At 46.1% G+C, this 16,761-nt stretch overlaps 2 protein-coding genes across 5 annotated transcripts; one reads left to right on the forward strand and one right to left on the reverse strand.

Annotated features, from left to right (window-relative positions):
* Positions 1-272: 272 nt before the first annotated feature.
* On the reverse strand, positions 273-3,638 carry LOC149381024 (uncharacterized). The gene is made up of 3 exons (XM_089601270.1): positions 2,133-3,638; positions 1,309-2,030; positions 273-1,266 (listed from the first exon to the last, which is right to left on the reverse strand). The coding sequence occupies exons 1-3, from the start codon at positions 3,636-3,638 to the stop codon at positions 273-275; spliced, it is 3,222 nt and encodes a 1,073-aa protein (XP_089457396.1).
* Positions 3,639-10,140: 6,502 nt separating this feature from the next.
* LOC149381025 (bZIP transcription factor (DUF630 and DUF632)) lies at positions 10,141-16,129 on the forward strand. 4 transcript variants are annotated; one of them, XM_089630692.1, is made up of 7 exons: positions 10,141-10,270; positions 10,424-10,654; positions 11,181-12,440; positions 12,610-12,687; positions 13,046-13,260; positions 13,960-14,183; positions 14,959-16,129. In XM_089630692.1, the coding sequence occupies exons 3-7, from the start codon at positions 11,249-11,251 to the stop codon at positions 15,626-15,628; spliced, it is 2,379 nt and encodes a 792-aa protein (XP_089486818.1). In that variant the 5' UTR covers positions 10,141-10,270; positions 10,424-10,654; positions 11,181-11,248; the 3' UTR covers positions 15,629-16,129. The 4 variants fall into 4 exon arrangements, with proteins under 4 accessions (XP_089486818.1, XP_089486817.1, XP_089486816.1 ...); XM_089630691.1 differs by having other exon boundaries at positions 10,424-10,545; XM_089630690.1 differs by lacking the exon at positions 10,424-10,654 and having other exon boundaries at positions 10,147-10,270.
* Positions 16,130-16,761: the final 632 nt, after the last annotated feature.

Genomic DNA, 16,761 nt, shown 5'->3' on the forward strand with positions numbered 1-16,761 from the left:
AATGTCTTGCTGATCCCTAGTTCCTCGCATAGGTGACGGAGCTTGTCGTTGTCGAACTGCCTCCCATTGTCTATGACTATGGACGCAGGTATCCCGTGGCGACATATTATGTTCCTCCATATAAAGTTCGTGGTGTTGCCCTCCGTAATGGGACCCAAGGGTTCTGCTTTGACCCACTTCGTGAAATAGTCGATGGCAACGATCGCGTACTCTCGCCCCCCAGGTGCTTTTGGCAGTTTTCCAATCAGGTCGATCCCCCACTTCGCGAAGGGTCACGAGATCAGGACCGGACACAATGGGGCCGGGGGTTGATGCGGGACATGGGCAAACCGCTGGCACTTGTCGCACTTCCGAGCCAGGTCGTGTGCATCTTTCTTGAGCGTAGGCCAGAAGTACCCTTGCTTAAGGGCCTTGAGCGCTAGCGACTGTCCCGCCGAGTGGTTCCCGCATATCCCCTCGTGGATCTCCCTAAGAACAAAGGTGGCTTCGTCGCTCTCTAGGCATCGGAGGAGCGGTTGCGAGAATCCCTTTTTGTAAAGTGTGTCGCCCTGCAAGGTGTACCTGGATGCTCGGTACTTGAGCCGCTTTGCTTCCGCGTGGTCGGCGGGTAACCCGCCATGGCGCAAGTATTTCACCAAGGGTGTCGTCCAGGTTGGTTCACCTTCAGCGGCAATGGCGAGGACCTCCGCCTTCTCCACCGACGGGCAGGCGAGCACCTCGACGGGGACCTTCCCCAATTCCTCGTCGCCTGCCCCAGAGGCCATCCGGGCCAGCGCGTCAGCTTCGGCGTTCGAGCTTCTCGGAACCTGCATGATCTCGTACCACGCAAACACCTCTAGGCGGCGACGGGCCTCGGCTAGATAGGCGATCATGTTTGCTTCCTTAGCTTGATACTCTTCTTCGACCTGCTTCGTGATGAGCTGGGAGTCACAGTGTATCTTAAGGTTGTCCACGCCAAGCTTCCTGGCGATCTCGAGTCCCGTGAGGAGAGCCTCATACTCGGCTTCGTTGTTCGAAGCCTTGAAGCCGAACCGGAGGGCATACTTGAGCTTTTCGTCGTGTGGGTTGGTGAGTACCACTCCCGCCCCTGAGCCATGGGAGTTGGATGCCCCGTCGACGTGCATATCCCACACCGGCCCGCCGGGAGCGGCCTTTCTCTTCGGAGTTGGGGGGTTCTCCTTTGGTTCTCCTTCTGCCTGTTGTGTCTCTATGTCATATGTGAATTCTGCGATGAAGTCGGCCACCGCCTGGCCCTTGATGGCGACCCTGGGTTGAAATTCCACACCGTATTCGCCCTACTCTTGGGACCAGATGGCCATCCTGGAGGACGTCCCTTTTTGTAGGGCCTTCCTGATGGGGTGCTCCGTCCGTAGTACGACCTGGTGTGCCTGGAAGTATGGACGAAGCTTCCTGGCGGCGGTGGTCAAGGCGAGGGCGAGCTTTTCAATCTCCGGGTACCTGGTCTCGGCGTCCAAGAGCGCCTTGCTTACGTAGTAGATGGGTCGTTGGATTTTATCTTCTTCCCGAACCAGAGCGGCGCTGACCGCCCTGCCCGAAACGGATAGGTAGAGGTAAAGTGTCTCGTTGTCCTTTGGTTTCGAGAGAAGAGGCGGTGAGCCGAAGTAGGTTTTTAGTTCTTGGAACGCTGCTTCGCACTTCTCATCCCACACAAAGTTTTTCCCACCCTTTAGAGCATGGAAGAAAGGTTGACACCTGTCTGTCGCCTTGGATACGAAGCGACTCAAAGCGGCGACACGCCCGGTCAGGCTCTGGACTTCCTTGACTCTTTGCGGGCTCTTCATTTCGAGCAGTGCTTGAATTTTCTCGGGGTTCGCTTCGATCCCTCGCTGGTTGACCATGAAACCTAAGAATTTCCCTGACTCGACCCCGAATGCGCACTTTGAGGGGTTGAGCTTCATCTTGTACCTGCGAAGGAGTGTAACCATCTCCTTCAAGTCTTGCACGTGGTCGGGGACCTTGAGACTTTTGACGAGCATGTCGTCGACATAAACTTCCATGGTCCTGCCTATCTGTTTCATGAACATGCGGTTCACCAAGCGTTGGTACGTGGCGCCGGCGTTTTCACTAAGACAAAATACGTTATCCGGTGCGACGAATGTCGCACCCAATGCCTCAAATGTCGCACCTAAAGGTTTTTTGAGCCCGAAGGGCATGACTTTGTAGCAGTACAATCCCCGGTCGGTCGTGAATGCCGTGTTGATTTGGTCCGGTTCATGCATGCGAATCTGATTGTATCCCGAGTAGGCGTCCATGAAGCTCATGAGTTCATGTCCAGCCGTGGCGTCAACCAGCTGGTCGATCCTCAGGAGAGGGAAGCAGTCCTTTGGGCAAGCGGCATTGAGGTCGGAGTAGTCGATGCATATCCGCCACTTACCGTTTGCTTTCTTGATCATAACCATGTTGGAGACCCAATCAGGATACTCGACTTCGCGGATGAACTGTGCGGCGATTAGTTTGTCGACCTCCTCGTTAATGGCGAGGTATCGTTCGGCGTTGAACGTTCTCCTTCTTTGGACCTTAGCCGTTTTTCCCTTGAGGATGTTGAGTCGGTGGACTATGATCTCGGGGTCGATGCCGGGCATGTCCGCATGGATCCATGCGAAGACATCTTTATATTCCTGTTGGAAAGAGGCTAGATGAGTCTTCATCATCACGGGCAGGTGGGCGCCGATCATGACCGTTTGCTCAGGTTTCCGTTCGTCTAACACAACCGGAGTCATGTCCGAAGAGGCCTCCACCGCCTTCATGCGCGGTTCCTCTCGTGGGTCGAGCTCGCTGAACATCTGTGCGTCCCCGACCTCGCACGGGTAGTCGTTCTCGATCTGATATATGGTTCCGATCGTCATGTCGATCGTGTCCTTTCGGGTGCCTTGGACGTAACACGCCCTAGAGTCAGTCTGGCTTCCCTGCATTATGCCAACCCCGTCGGGGGTAGGGAACTTCACGAGTAAGTAGAACGTGGAGGTGACGGCACGGAGCTGGTTGAGGGCCGGTCTCCCGATGATGACGTTGTATGCCGAGGGTTGGTCGACTATCATGTAGTTAACCATTTGGGTGACCTGCGCTCCCCCTTCCATCCCGAATGTCGTTGGCAATTCGATGGACCCTTCGGTGAAGACGCGTTCCCCTGTGAAACTGAACAATGGTGTCTTTACGTGGATGGGAGAAATTTTCCCCAGGTTCATGCGGTCGAGAGCCGCTTTGTATATTATGTCTGCCGAACTCCCATTGTCGATGAGAACTCTCTTCACTATGTTGTTGGCTATCTGGGTTTTGACGATGATCGTGTCGTTGTGGGGGTGGGCTATTTTCCTTGCCTCCTCGTCAGTGAAGTATATGAGTTTGCAAGGCACGGTCAGCGGTGGGGCGAAATGGCCCGCCAGGTTGACCTGGTGCAACATCCCGTCTCCCTCCAACGCTCGCGCGTATAGCTTGCGTCCCCTGACGGAGTCGCCTGTTGCTGGTCCACCCATGATGGTCGTCACGATGTTGAGCGGGGTGGCTGCTGCCTTTCCCCGATCATTGTTGCAATCGGAGGTGACCCTCATGCCTTCGAGTTGTCGCTGATCAGCGGCTTGGGGTCGCCGGCTGGACGAGGCTCCTTTGGCCGCCACCATCTATAGGACAAATTCTTTAAGCTGACCTCCCTGGATGAGGTCTTCGATCTGCCTTCTCAACTGGATACACTCGGACGTGACGTGCCCGTGATCCTTGTGAAAATCACAATACTTGCTCCTGTTGCGTTGGGTGGGGTGAATCTTCATCGGTGCTGGTTCGGTGAACTTGTCTCCGTGGAGACTCGGAATTATTTCTGGCGTGGTCGACAGCGGGGTGAAGCCTGCATCCTTCCGGAAGCGATCGACCAGCCTCGGCCTCGTGTCGCGGGGCGGGCGGACGCCGGTGATCGCGGTCGGGTGTCCCCGATTTCTTTTTCTCCGCGCATCTTCGCCCTCGCGGTCTTCTTCGTCCCTTTTCCGGGTGCTTCGTTCTGACGCCTTCCGGCCTTCGAGGTACTCCTCGACCGAGATGTGTTTGGCCGCCCGCGTCATGAGCTCGGTCATGGTCGTCGGTCTCTTGCCAACGAGCGATTTTAGGAATTTGCCCATCTTGAGCTCGTCGATCAGGGCGATGATTGCGTCATTGTCGGTGTAATCGCTCACTTTGTTTGCCTCCTCCGTGAACCTGCTCAGGTACCTTTGGAGGGACTCGCCGTTCCTTTGTTTGATAGACCACAGGTACGACTTCTCCTTTTTTTGCACCAGCGAGCTTGCGAAACGGGTGATGAAACGTTCCTTTAACTCCCCGAACGATCCTATCGCTCATTTGGTCAGCTTTTGGTACCATTCGAATGCTGGACCTGCGAGGGTAAGGCAGAATGCCCGGCACATGGCGGCCGGGGTTTGCCTCCGGATCTGCATGGTCGTCTGGTACTGCACCAGGTGAAAGACGGGGTCACTGCTTCCGTCGTAAATGAGGGTCGGGGGGAACCGGAGATCGCCGACAACCTCCTCTGTGAGTAAGTGGGCGGCGAAGGGCGAGGCTGTGCCTTTGACCATGTTGCGTATTGCGGGGTTTGAATTCTGCGTCGCCCGGAGCTCCCGTATCTCCCTTTGTAGCCTTTGTACAAGATTCATCAACTCCGTGTCGGGGGCCGGTAGCGCCGCCGCGGGGGGTGGCATGGTCACCCGCCCAGCGTCCCTGGCTGCCTGGTTTGCTTGCACGTCCTGGCGAGGGAGTGGGTTTTCCAGGGGGGCTCCTACGGTGTTGGCAGACTCTGCTCTTCTCGGGGGAGATAGGCGTCGTGGGATCTCCCATTGGCGGTTGAGGTGGTGCCTGAGATCTTCATTCCTACCTGCCTGCCCTGCAGTGTTGACGCGGCGGGGCGGGTGGAACCTGCGCGAGTCTCCGCTGTCCGCCACTTCTTCCCCGCCACCGAGACGAGCGAAGGCCGACCGCCGGGACGTGTCGGTGTGTGCGCGCGAGTCTTGGGGAAGCGGGTTTTCGTGAAGGCGCCTCGTCGGCACCTCGGGACGACGCGGCGCGCGCTGGGTGCGTCCGTGGTCGGCTCCCCGGGAGCTGGGGTCCGGGGTGTCCCCGCCTTCGTCCGGCCTGGGGTCGCGCCCTTCACGTTCTGGCGGGGCCTCCAACTGATCCCATCCCCCGAAGATTCCTTCCAGGGCGGGCTCGTACCCCCCGATCCTGGCCAACGCGCCAGTCAGCCTGAAAATGTTATCTTCCAAGCGCGTCATCCGCGCGTCCCTCTCATCTTGGACGAGGTCGGAGGTCACGCTCGCCTGGGGGGCGTTGTGAGCCCGGTTTTGGCGGGCCTGGACTTTAGCCCGAGTGTTCATCGCGACGCTCCCCGCGGGGCGGGGGGCTGCATTTTCGGAGACGGTCACGCGGTTGGCCATCTCGAAGAGGGGTTCCCGACCACGTTCTTCGGTACCTAAGGTGGTGAACCCGTGGGAGAAGTCTTGTGGGAGGTGGATTCGCCGGTGGGGAGCTCGTGGTTGTTTTCGAGTCCCCCTCCTTCTAGCGCCAAAATGTTAATGCCTGAAAATGGATCAACACGAAAACCGGTCCGCGGTTCGGTCTAGGGCCGGACCCTATGACCGCGCGGTGGTCGAACGGGGAAGTTGTCCCAACACTTATTCCTCTGCCGTGCCGGAAAAGAATTTCCAACGACTCGTCACCTGAGGAAAGAGAAGAGAGTGAGCTAACGGACCGCGGAGGGGCTTTCTCCGGCGGGCACTCTGACGCTCAACATTAGTCTAGGTATCGTCTTTTTAGTTCTAGAGAGAGAAGTTGAGGTTTTGTAAGTGTGAGCCAAAACTTACCTCCAAATGGGAAAAATGGAGGTATTTATAGGATTTTGAATGTGAAAAGTTATGGAAACTTGGTCGGAGGGATCCTCCGGTTTTGTGAGCATTACCGGAGGGATCCTCTGGTGTTGTGAGCTTTACCGGAAGGATCCTCAGGTTTTGTGAGCTTTACCGGAAGGATCCTCAGGTTTTGAGAGCTTTACCGGAAGAATCCTCAGGTTTTGTGAGCTTTACCGGAAGGATCCTCAGGTTTTGAGAGCTTTACCGGAGGGATCCTCTGGTTTTGTGAGCTTTACCGGAAGGATCCTCAGGTTTTGTTAGTTTTACCAGGGCTGAGATTGCCTTCACAATTTTTAGGGTTGGACTTACTCCTGGAGGTCGAGTCTGTCTGGAGGTCGAGCTCGTCTGGAGGTCGACCCTGCCTGGGGGTCGAGCTCGCCTGGGGGTCGAGCCTGCCTGGAGGTCGAGCTGAGGCCGAGGTCGAGCTCACGAGGCCGAGGTCGAGCTGAGGCCGAGGCCGAACTCATGGGGCCGAGGTCGGGCTGAGGCCGAGGCCGAAGCCGATGTCATGAGGCCGAGGTCGAGCTGAGGCCGAGGTCGAGCTCACGAGGCCGAGGTCGAGATGAGGCCGAGGTCGAGCTCATGAGGCCGAGGTTGAGCTGAGGCCGAGGCCGAACTCATGAGGCCGAGGTCGAGCTGAGGCCGAGGCCGAACTCATGAGGCCGAGGTCGAGCTGAGGCCGAGGTCGAGCTCATGAGGCCGAGGTCGAGCTGAGGCCGAGGCCGAACTCATGAGGCCGAGGTCGAGCTGAGGCCGAGGCCGAACTCATGAGGCCGAGGTCGAGCTGAGGCCGAGGTCGAGCTCATGAGGCCGATGTCGAGCTGAGGCCGAGGTTGAGCTCATGAGGCCGAGGTCGAGCTTATGAGGCCGAGGTCGAGCTCGCCTGGAGGCCGAGGTCGAGCTCGCCTGGAGGTCGAGGTCCCCTGAGTGGTGAGCTCGACTTGTCTTAATCTCGGGCTCTACTCTTTGGGCTGGGGTCGCCATGCACCCTTGGTTGAGTTGGGCCTTGATGTTTTTTGGATGGGGAGAAATCCCACACAACATTGAGTAACACCGATTTTATCACAAAGAAAAAAGGTTCAAAGCCTGGCTACCTAATTTCCGATAAAGTCTTGTCTTACTTAAACTAAGGATAAGTTCAAATCGAAAGATACTTATCTGTACTAACACTTTTTATTTCTTTTCTGGATTCTATTTTGCCTTTTCTGAACAAGTGGGGGATTGTTAGAAATTGAGTAAAATTAAATAGGTCTTTTAATTAGCTCAATTTAATTTGTTCACTAAAAGACAAAATAGTGTGTTGTTGATTGAGAAAGTGAGTGTATGTGTGGGAAAGAGTCCCACATGGAACAAAATACTAATGTAAATGAGAAAGTGACGAAATCATTTCAGCTCGACTGGGCGAGGTCGACTGGACGAAGTGACAAAGTCATTTCTGCTCGACAGGACGAGCTCGACCTCCAGGCGAGCTCGACCTAGGTGAGCTCAACCCCAGGTGAGCTCGACCCTGGTGAGCTCGACCCAGGTGAGCTCGACCTCTAGGCGAAACGGTACGATCCGCGGGTTTCTCGCAACAATTCTCGCCAACGGTCGCGTCTCCTCATTTAGTAGTTATTTTTGTTACCGTTCGAACTAACGGTCACGTCTCTTCGAAATGAACTATCGTTTGGCCAACGGTCGTGTCGTTTGAGACTATAACCGTAGTTCGACCGAAACAGTACGTCTGTTCGCGAAGACTGTTAGTTCGACCGAAACAGTGCGTCTGTTCGTCGAACCTCTTCGCAAACAGGTACGATTGATTATATAATCCGACTTCGGATTCAGTAATCAACACAGGGTTTCCGAACCAACTTTCTCTTTTCCCGAAACACTTATCCAGAAACACAGTTCTTGCTTATTTTCGGATTTTCACTCTGTCTTGGTGCAGTCCGAATTAGGCTTGTCGTATCCTGCGGTATTCTTGTACAGAAACCTTAAGACACTTTGGGGGTACTCGAAATACTATAAGGAAAGCGTTCCTATGCGTGATTCAAGCCTCGAAGTCTTCCATTTTGAAGAATTATCTAACAGGTAATACTCAATGTTTCATACTATATAAAAATAGATTTAGAATATTATCATACAATCAAAATTCCAAAGGTTTCCTAATTACATGCTACACCAATAATATTAGATAGAAAAAAAAACATTAGACATTATCAATAAACCACTGAAATATAGCGCATACTAGCATATGTTGTAGTTGTAATTTATATTATCTCACATTTTCATGATCAACCTAATTTTCTAATTCCATTTCAACAAACCGAAACGTTCAAGCACAACTTCAATAGCCTCTTCGAGCAAAAAAAATCTTCAATAGCCTCCGAATCATAATCCATTAATAGCTCAAGAACATGAACGAGACTACAGTTTTACAATAAACTTTTCGGACCAAGCACTTTTACGAGTGGAAAATTCACCAACAAGCTCAATCAAACAAAGCAACTTCAGTATCCCAAATCAGATTTTTGTTTGAAACCCTAGAAATAAAAAACCCCCTAATTTTGATCTCAAAAGTCGAACCAAATAATAGAAGGATTCGAGTTGGTCATTACCTCGAGATAAAAATGAACACCGACAGCCTGATTTCTTCCTCTCCTTCATTGAATCACGCTGGAATCTTTCTTCAACGAACTCTTTTACTTTCTTTCCTTTGAATCTCTCAGCGGAATCCTTGATCAACGCCAGACAATTCATGTCTCTCGTTGTATCACTCTATATCGCCTTATTTCTCATCTTTCTCGCTGTCTTTCTCTCTCATAATCGGCGAGCTCGGCGGTGTCGATGACGTCGAGGTGCCACGCGCTAAAATTCTTCGAGCGAGGCGTGACAAAACTGTCTTGAACTCAGATCCTCTGCCCCGAATCGACGAGGCTCTCAGTCTCAGCCTTGATGCTTAGAGCTAATGATACTCTGCTAAAGAATTGCGGACTCTGTTGGTTTCGCCGGAGAACACGACCGGAGACGGAGGATGGAAGACAGAAAGAAAGAAGAGAGAGGTTAGAGAGGATAGTCTTAGACTTGCCACCATTTTTTATAAAGCCGTTTCATTTTCTTCTGAGGTTTGGATTTTTGAGGTTAGGATCGATGAGGATTGAGGGAGCGATAACAGATATTAAAAAAAAAGGCCAATGGTAAAAGAGTATTTGAACACTTGACCCACAAGAAAATTTATCTAAATTTTAATTTTTGTGGAAAATAAAAAAAAGTGTTATAAAATGATAGTATTTATGACAATTTTGGTGGAAAATGAAAAAAAAAAAATGTTATCAAATGGTAGTATTTGCGTCAATTTCTCATTATACAAATATATGAAAACGAGACCGTCGGTAAATTGTTATATTTTAATACAAATTTATGGATCAATGATTGTGGCAGAGAATTTAAGGAAAGGGGGTTAAAAAAATTTGGCCTGAAAAAAAAAATTAAAATATTTTTGCCCTAAATATTTGAGCCAGAGGGGGCCAGCATCTTAATCTTAAAAGGGTACACTTGGGATATGTCAATCATTGATACGTCAAACGAGAACGGGTAACTTGTGGAGGACCAATACTTTCATCTTATAAGTAGTATTTGGTAAGTGTTTTTCGTATAACTAAAAGTTACTTAACACTTAAGTTTATTAAAAAAAAAAAAATACACTCTTTCGACTTTTCATTATAACTTTTAAAGAAAGCATTTTTCACCAAAGGCCTAAAACAGTTGAACTTATTTAAAAAAAAAAAAAAAAAAAGAAAAAAAAGAAGAAGCAAACGCAGTCTAAATAAGAATCCCGAACACAGGCATTGAATATAGAAAGCGTCATTTTAGGCCTTTCTCTAATATAATATATTGCATGCATAACTAATGACTTCGCAAAAACGTAGACGTTTAAAACTCGTTGTATATTATATTACATTTAAATATTAAGCCCATCTTCCCTAAAACTAATATTAATCCGTGTTGTTGAAGAACACGGTAACACCGTGAAACTGATAGCGCGTGGTGCCACGCGTCACTGAATGAGTAGAATAGGAGATAGGAGTCTAGACTCTAGAGATACCACTTGAGGAATGAGGATTACAAACTGGGACCCACAGTCCACGCAGCGATGTCTTTTTTTTTTTTTTTTTTTTTGCATGGAGGCAGCCATTGTTAATATCTTAATAATATATATATTAATATTTACAATAACATTAAAATAAAGAACTTTAGTAAGTGAAACAATAATAAAATAAGCTGTCTCTATCTTTCTCTCTCTTAAACGCCTCTCTGAAACTCGTACAGTAGTGTGATTCTCTCTCTCTGAAATCCAAGCTACATCATCGTCCCTAAGTTTTCTCGGGGTAAGCGAATCTCAAGCTCTTTTCTAAATATGTATATTGTTTGTGAACCGAGAATCAAGTTCTCATTGATTCCTTTATCGGGAATCGAGATTGTTCCTTCTGTTCTTCCTATTCCCGTCGCTTCGCCGGCTAATAAAGGCGCTTAATTCACAGGACAATATCATTTTTCTTGCGGTTTCTCTCTTCTGTATGATTTCGATTTTTCTGGACGAATCTCCCTAAATTGACTCGCTGATCAATCGATGGAGTTATAGTTGAGAATTGAGAATTCACAGGTTAATATTGTTTTTGCTGCGGTATGAATTTTGTGAGTGGGGAAGAGTGAAAAATCATAGCTTCGCAGAATAGGTATTTTCGGTGAGAGCGTAGTTGGTTAATCTTCAGGTGGGAGCTGTTTTTGTTCTTAGGCTCAAGTTTCTTCTTTTCATTTTTATTTACTTTTGGTTTGATCTGTATTTGTATCTTTTAGATGCTGTTGATGAAGTTCCCTGTTTTTGTTGCTATTATTGGAAGAAATGTAATTTGTTTTCAGTTCATTCTCTATATTATCCTCTTTGGTCTATTTCAAGTCGAACATTTGATACCAAAACCATAGTGGTTACTTGGTCCACTTCAAGTTTTCCCATTTATGCTTCTCGACTTTAGTCTCTTTACAATAAATGTTTGAACATCTCGTGATGTACTCGGACTAATGGGCATTTATTTTCTTCCCCTGAACTTGAATTCTATACTTTGAAGTACCTGAAGTGAAATTGTAGCTTCTAGTATCTGCCGTGAGGTTGATTTAGACATATGAGTAGTACGATAAATATATTATTACTAGTTTTCTATTTGTTTCTGGCATAAGAAACATAGATCCTATCTTCATCAATTGTCTACTTACTGGAAATATTTGTTTTTGTTTATTCAGAACCAAGATTATGTCCTAATCGCATAAGAAGAAGAGGGCTGGCTATATAATAGCAGGGTCATTAAAAAATGGGAGCATCAAACTCTAAAATAGAAGAAGATAAAGCTCTGCAACTGTGTCGCGAGAGGAGGAAGTTTGTGAAGAAAGCGCTCGATGGTCGGTGCTCTTTGGCCACGGCTCATGTAGCGTACATTCAATCGATGAGAAGCACTGGAGTGGCGCTCCGGAAATTCGTTGAGCCCGAAATTCCGGTCGAGTCATCCCTGTACACTTCCACCACGGCAACACCCGAGCCTCTTGCTCTGACGGAGAAGGCGATCACCCATTTCTCGTTCTCTTCGCCTCCAACGTCTCATCGAGTAGGGTCAACCGAAACGTTCTCTCCGACTCCTTCTCCTCCCAGCTCTCGTCGGGTTCACACGAATCACATGAGATTCGGCGGAAGCTTTTCGAGGAAAGTTGAAGAAAAGCCGCCCGTACCCGTCACAGGCACAGTGACTTCATCTAGTACGCCGCGGACCACTACACCGCGCTCTAATGGCCGACCGGAGGAGTCTCCGTTCGACGATTCTGCTCTCCCTTCTGGGACTCCTCCGTGGGATTTCTTCGGACTTTTTCATCCAATTGATGATCAGCTCTCTTTCCAAGACGCCAAGGGTAATAGCCAAGGGTACGAGAATTCGGATGACATAAGACGCATGAGAGAAGAGGAAGGAATCCCCGAGCTCGAAGATGATCATGGAGAGAAGGCTTCGTTACTCGGGAAAGAAGAGTCTCAGGATTCGGAAGATGAATTTGATGAGCCGGCCACTGACTCTCTGGTTAGGAGTTTTGAAAATTTTAATAGAGTGAACGATCAAGGTGAAGATAAAGCCTCTCCAATGGCCGTGCCTCCCGTGCCTCCTTCAGCAGAAACTTCAGCTTCACAAGCTCCGACATTGAAAAGGTACAAGAGCACTCCTGTGATATCCTCTACAAGAAGCGAATCTTCAGAAACTGAGGGACTGAACATTGGAAAAAGTAACTCTCCTGGTTTATCACCAGTAAGAGCCACGGAATCAGTAAAAGTCCCACCTGAAACCAATCAAGCACATGTAAAAGAAAGTCGCGTTGAAAATAAGGTTGCTCCGAAAGACTTTTATGCAAGTATGAAAGATATCGAATTTCTGTTCACAAAAGCTTCTGAGTGTGGTAAAGAAGTTCCAAGAATGCTTGAAGCAAATAAATTGCACTTTCGTCCAATTATCCCAGGAAAACAGAGTAATTCTCCTCTCTCTCTCTCAAAAATATTCATTTTTTTTTTGCGTGGTCATAGTCTATCCGCTCTAGAAAAGCTTCAAGTTTCATACTTTACTTGTCTCCAATAGAGCCATGAGCTTTAACCCATCAATATACTCGGAAAATGGTCGCTCAAACTGAGATTTTATTGTATCAGGTCGTTCGACAACATCTACGTTTCTCAAAGCATGCTTCTCTTGTGGAGACGATCAGAGCGAGGTCCATGAAGGTAACCTCATTCTCTCAGTTACCTGTAGTGTAATTAATAAAAAAACAGAGAAGTATTATTAATATATGAAGTGGATATACATCGGATGTGAGTATGTTCTTTGGCGTAAATCCAGACCGCACCGCAAAACAAACACGCTGACCTGGTAAAAGAGAACAACAATAAAACAACCACCAAACCAGAAGAAGCCCTTTCTTTACATCATATAGCCCATAACCAATCCCTAGAAAAAAGTGATAAAGACTAATTTTTAAATTCCGGGCACAAAGAATGGACCTGTAGTGTAATTCATGTGCAAGATATAAAATCTCTTGGCCATTGTACGCAATAATGAAATCTAGTCTCTTCACCGTTGCAGAACCTGCTCAGGCGGAGCAGAAGTATTTGACTTGGCATAGGACAGTATCATCTCGCTCATCTTCGTCTAGGAATCCTTTAAATGCAAACTCAAAAGACGATATCGAGGACTTCACGGACGATGTGTTTGAAAATATCGCCATGATCTCAGGAAGTCATGCATCGACTTTGGATCGGTTATTTGCATGGGAGAGGAAACTATACGATGAAGTCAAGGTACTTCCGTCCACCATAACTTAATTACCTTAAACCATAACCATTGTCGCCTATCTCAACAACTTTTTCTTTTCTGGAACGGTATTTTAAGATGGATGAGACAATTTTCTATTCACTCGATCTAGCTTATAGGAGTATCATTTTCAGAATATGCATTAAAGCCGTCTGTTCTATTACTTCCTTAGTTAAACAAAAGGTTGAATATTTGACCTTACTTGAGACATTGGTCAACATATTGGCTTACAGTATTCTGGAAATTTTCTTCAAAGATTGTTTCACGTTATATATTTTATCATCAAGTTGTATGAGAAGCCAGCAACATTCTGCATCTACCCTGGAAGTATCATTAAAGGTCATGTACTTATGTTGTAAGTTTATGCTCTTTGTAACAAGTGGAATCATGCAGAATTTTCTTGAATGAGGTATAAAAATGATGCTTGAACAAGTTCTCCTAAGCAATAGTCAAGAAAACATTTAGAAGTAGCTCAACAATAATTTGTCTAAGTGGAGTAACTTTGAACCTTAAGTGAAAAGATTACTTTCTTCCCTGACGTAATTTCATAACGTTTATTGGAACACTATTTCTATATGTTTCTGACTTTCAAGTTGGCTGAACCTTTGTTGCCACAATGATGCTTCTGTGACTTGAGACTTTTTCTTGCCATACATCTTTATGATTCATGAGTTTTTTCAAACCAGGCCAGCGAGATTATCCGTGGACACTATGATACTAAACGTAAGATTTTGAGGCACCTCGAGTCAAGCGGGGAAGGTTCTCAGAAGATTGATAAAACCCGTTCTGGCGTGAAGGATCTACATTCAAGGCTTATAGTTTCGATTCACAGAATCGATTCGATATCAAAGAGGATTGAGGAATTACGTGACAAAGAGCTCCAGCCGCAACTTGAGGAGTTGATTGAGGGGTACATATTTTGTCATTTATATTCTCTGAATTTAGTCCCTCTTTCCTAGCCGAATATTAGTTTACTATACTCAAGATCCTGCACATTCTATCGGTGCTTTTAATATATCTCAAAGTAATGCATTTTTTTTTAATCACCGACCATATACACAAGCTCTGTGGATCCTTGACACAACATTAGAGAAACATTCTGGCTAGTACTATAGATTATAGTTCTCTTTTGTTTCTTTTAAAAAAAAAATATAGATCTTAGTTCTCTGTTGCATTTAACTTCTCGAAGGGTAGGGACTAAAAAAAATACAATCATAGTTAAAAGTTTGTTACTACTGTTTTGCTCTTTAATTATGATACCAGTAAAGGCCAATAAATTCCTCCCTTAGATTATGCTGACAAAAAACAAAGGCTTAACTAAATTGCCAATGCTTAACGACCCACATAAGGTAGACTTTTCTGTCCATATCCCTTCTATATTCCTGGCCTTGCAAATAGATTATGATTATGTGACGTGGGTTATTAAACAATCTTATGCTAACTCCTTTGTTAATTCCTTTCCTTATTTTATCATAAATAGGTTGTAGGGCTTTAGTCAAATTCTAGGCCTACTCGGTGTAAGTGTCGAGTTCATTATCAATAATAGTATCTATTTGTGTTGTTTATTAGTCAGGGGACCTATCATGTTCCTGAGTGAATAGAGCAAGTTGTAGACCTGGTGTTTTTCTTTTTGTCGGTCCTTTGCGTTGCACTTAAATTTGTGTTTCTCTCTGTGGCAATGGCAGGTTAAGTCGAATGTGGGAAGTCATGTTCGAATGTCACAAGCTTCAGTTTCACATAATCTCAATCGCATTCCACAGCGGGAACACGAAAATCTCCATGCAATCAGAATCACACAGGCAAATCACGGCCCGTCTTGAAAATGAACTCGGCGCCCTGGGGTCGAGTTTCATCAAGTGGATCGCAGCCCAGCGATCATATCTCCAGGCAATAAATGACTGGCTCAATAAATGTGCTCCCCCGGACAAAGACAGATCCTTGAAGAGAAAACGGAGAATCCGAGGCCCGCCCTTAAGAAACTTTGGTCCTCCAATATACATCGTTTGCGGTGTTTGGCTCGAAAAATTCGATGGCTTGCCCGCAAAAGAAGTAGCCAATTCTGTAAAGAGCCTTGCCGCGGAAACAGCACGTTTCTTACCTCGTCAAGAGAAGAACAGTGATCCAGTGGTAAATGGGTTGAGAGACGAGGCCTCCGATGACTTATTTCCGGGGTTTGACCATTTCAGGCCGAGCTTGGTGTCGTTTTTCGGACAGTTGAATAGCTTTGCAGAGTCTTCTGTGAAGATGTACGCAGAACTCGATCAGGATATCCGGAACTCCAAGGCTAATTATCAGAGACATCAACCTCGCTCACAGTCAAACTCTCGAGCTCAGACTCAAACTCAACCTGTATGATTAGCAAAGACGAGCCTTTACATACCCGGATGAGAGTAATATCTCTTTTCCTGGATTACAACACTTCAAGGTAAACAAGGTTAATTTAAAGCATACATTTTGTACATTTGGAGAAAAATAAGAGGAAATTGGTTCAGAGATTTTACTTGAATTGAGAAATAAAGCTGCAGTTTCAATGGTGTATATAACTGCGGTGATATGATAAATGGGGTGGTAAAGAGTGTTGGCTGTAAATGTAATCACAGGAGGGCCTCAGTGAGTGTGAAAGTTTTGTGTGTCCAGAGTGAGGGAACTTTGTATAGTCTTTCTGTTTCTTAATTTTTTTAAACTTAGGAACTCATATCAAGGTCCATCCCTCCATATATTTTGTGTAAATTTATCTAAGTATTTTAATAATGTATCTCATATTTAAACTCTCTTAGAGCGACTTCACAGTGATGCTATCCTAAGTTTTGCCACATATTATTATTATTATTATTATTTTCAGTGGTGTATACGTTAGATGCTAAAATTCCAATTTTCAAGTAGTGTTAATTTAGGATTGAAAATAGCAGTTGTGAAAGTAAGCATATGCCCAGTTATATTATTGAATTATCGGTCTATGTAATATTACCATTTAAAAAAAAAAAAAATTAGGTAACTAGTCAGTTTGAACGTTTGAGATTCTTATATAACCAACGTTAATAAATATTTAGTAAATAGTCACATGACGTGAAATTCTTGATTTTACCATTTCATTGAAATAAAATGGTGGAGTACTCTGTATTGAGGATTATTACTTATTTTTGTACTTGCTATTTTATTTTTCAATTATTTCTTCAATTAAAAAATAGCAGGAATGCTCTTATCCCATTCGGACGGATATTAATCTCATAATTATCCATAGCTGTCTGTTTCTATATCAATTTAACAGTGTAATTCACTTTTAGCATATATTTATCAAACGTTGGTTATATAGCAATCTCAAAGTGTAAATATGGTTATATATCCAACGGATTTTTTTTTTCTCGACTTTTTGAGAAAAATAAAATTAATAATACAATCTATAATGTCTCGGACCAATATGTAGAAAAAAAAAAATTCCTTCTCCCATTTTTCAAGCAAAATCCACCGCTGTAGAAATGGGAATATTT

Source organism: Urtica dioica, chromosome 11 (assembly GCF_054948205.1).
Source record: "Urtica dioica subsp. dioica isolate 48M chromosome 11, U.dioica_male_clone48M_v1_H2, whole genome shotgun sequence".
In the NCBI taxonomy this organism is placed as follows: Eukaryota; Viridiplantae; Streptophyta; class Magnoliopsida; order Rosales; family Urticaceae; genus Urtica; species Urtica dioica.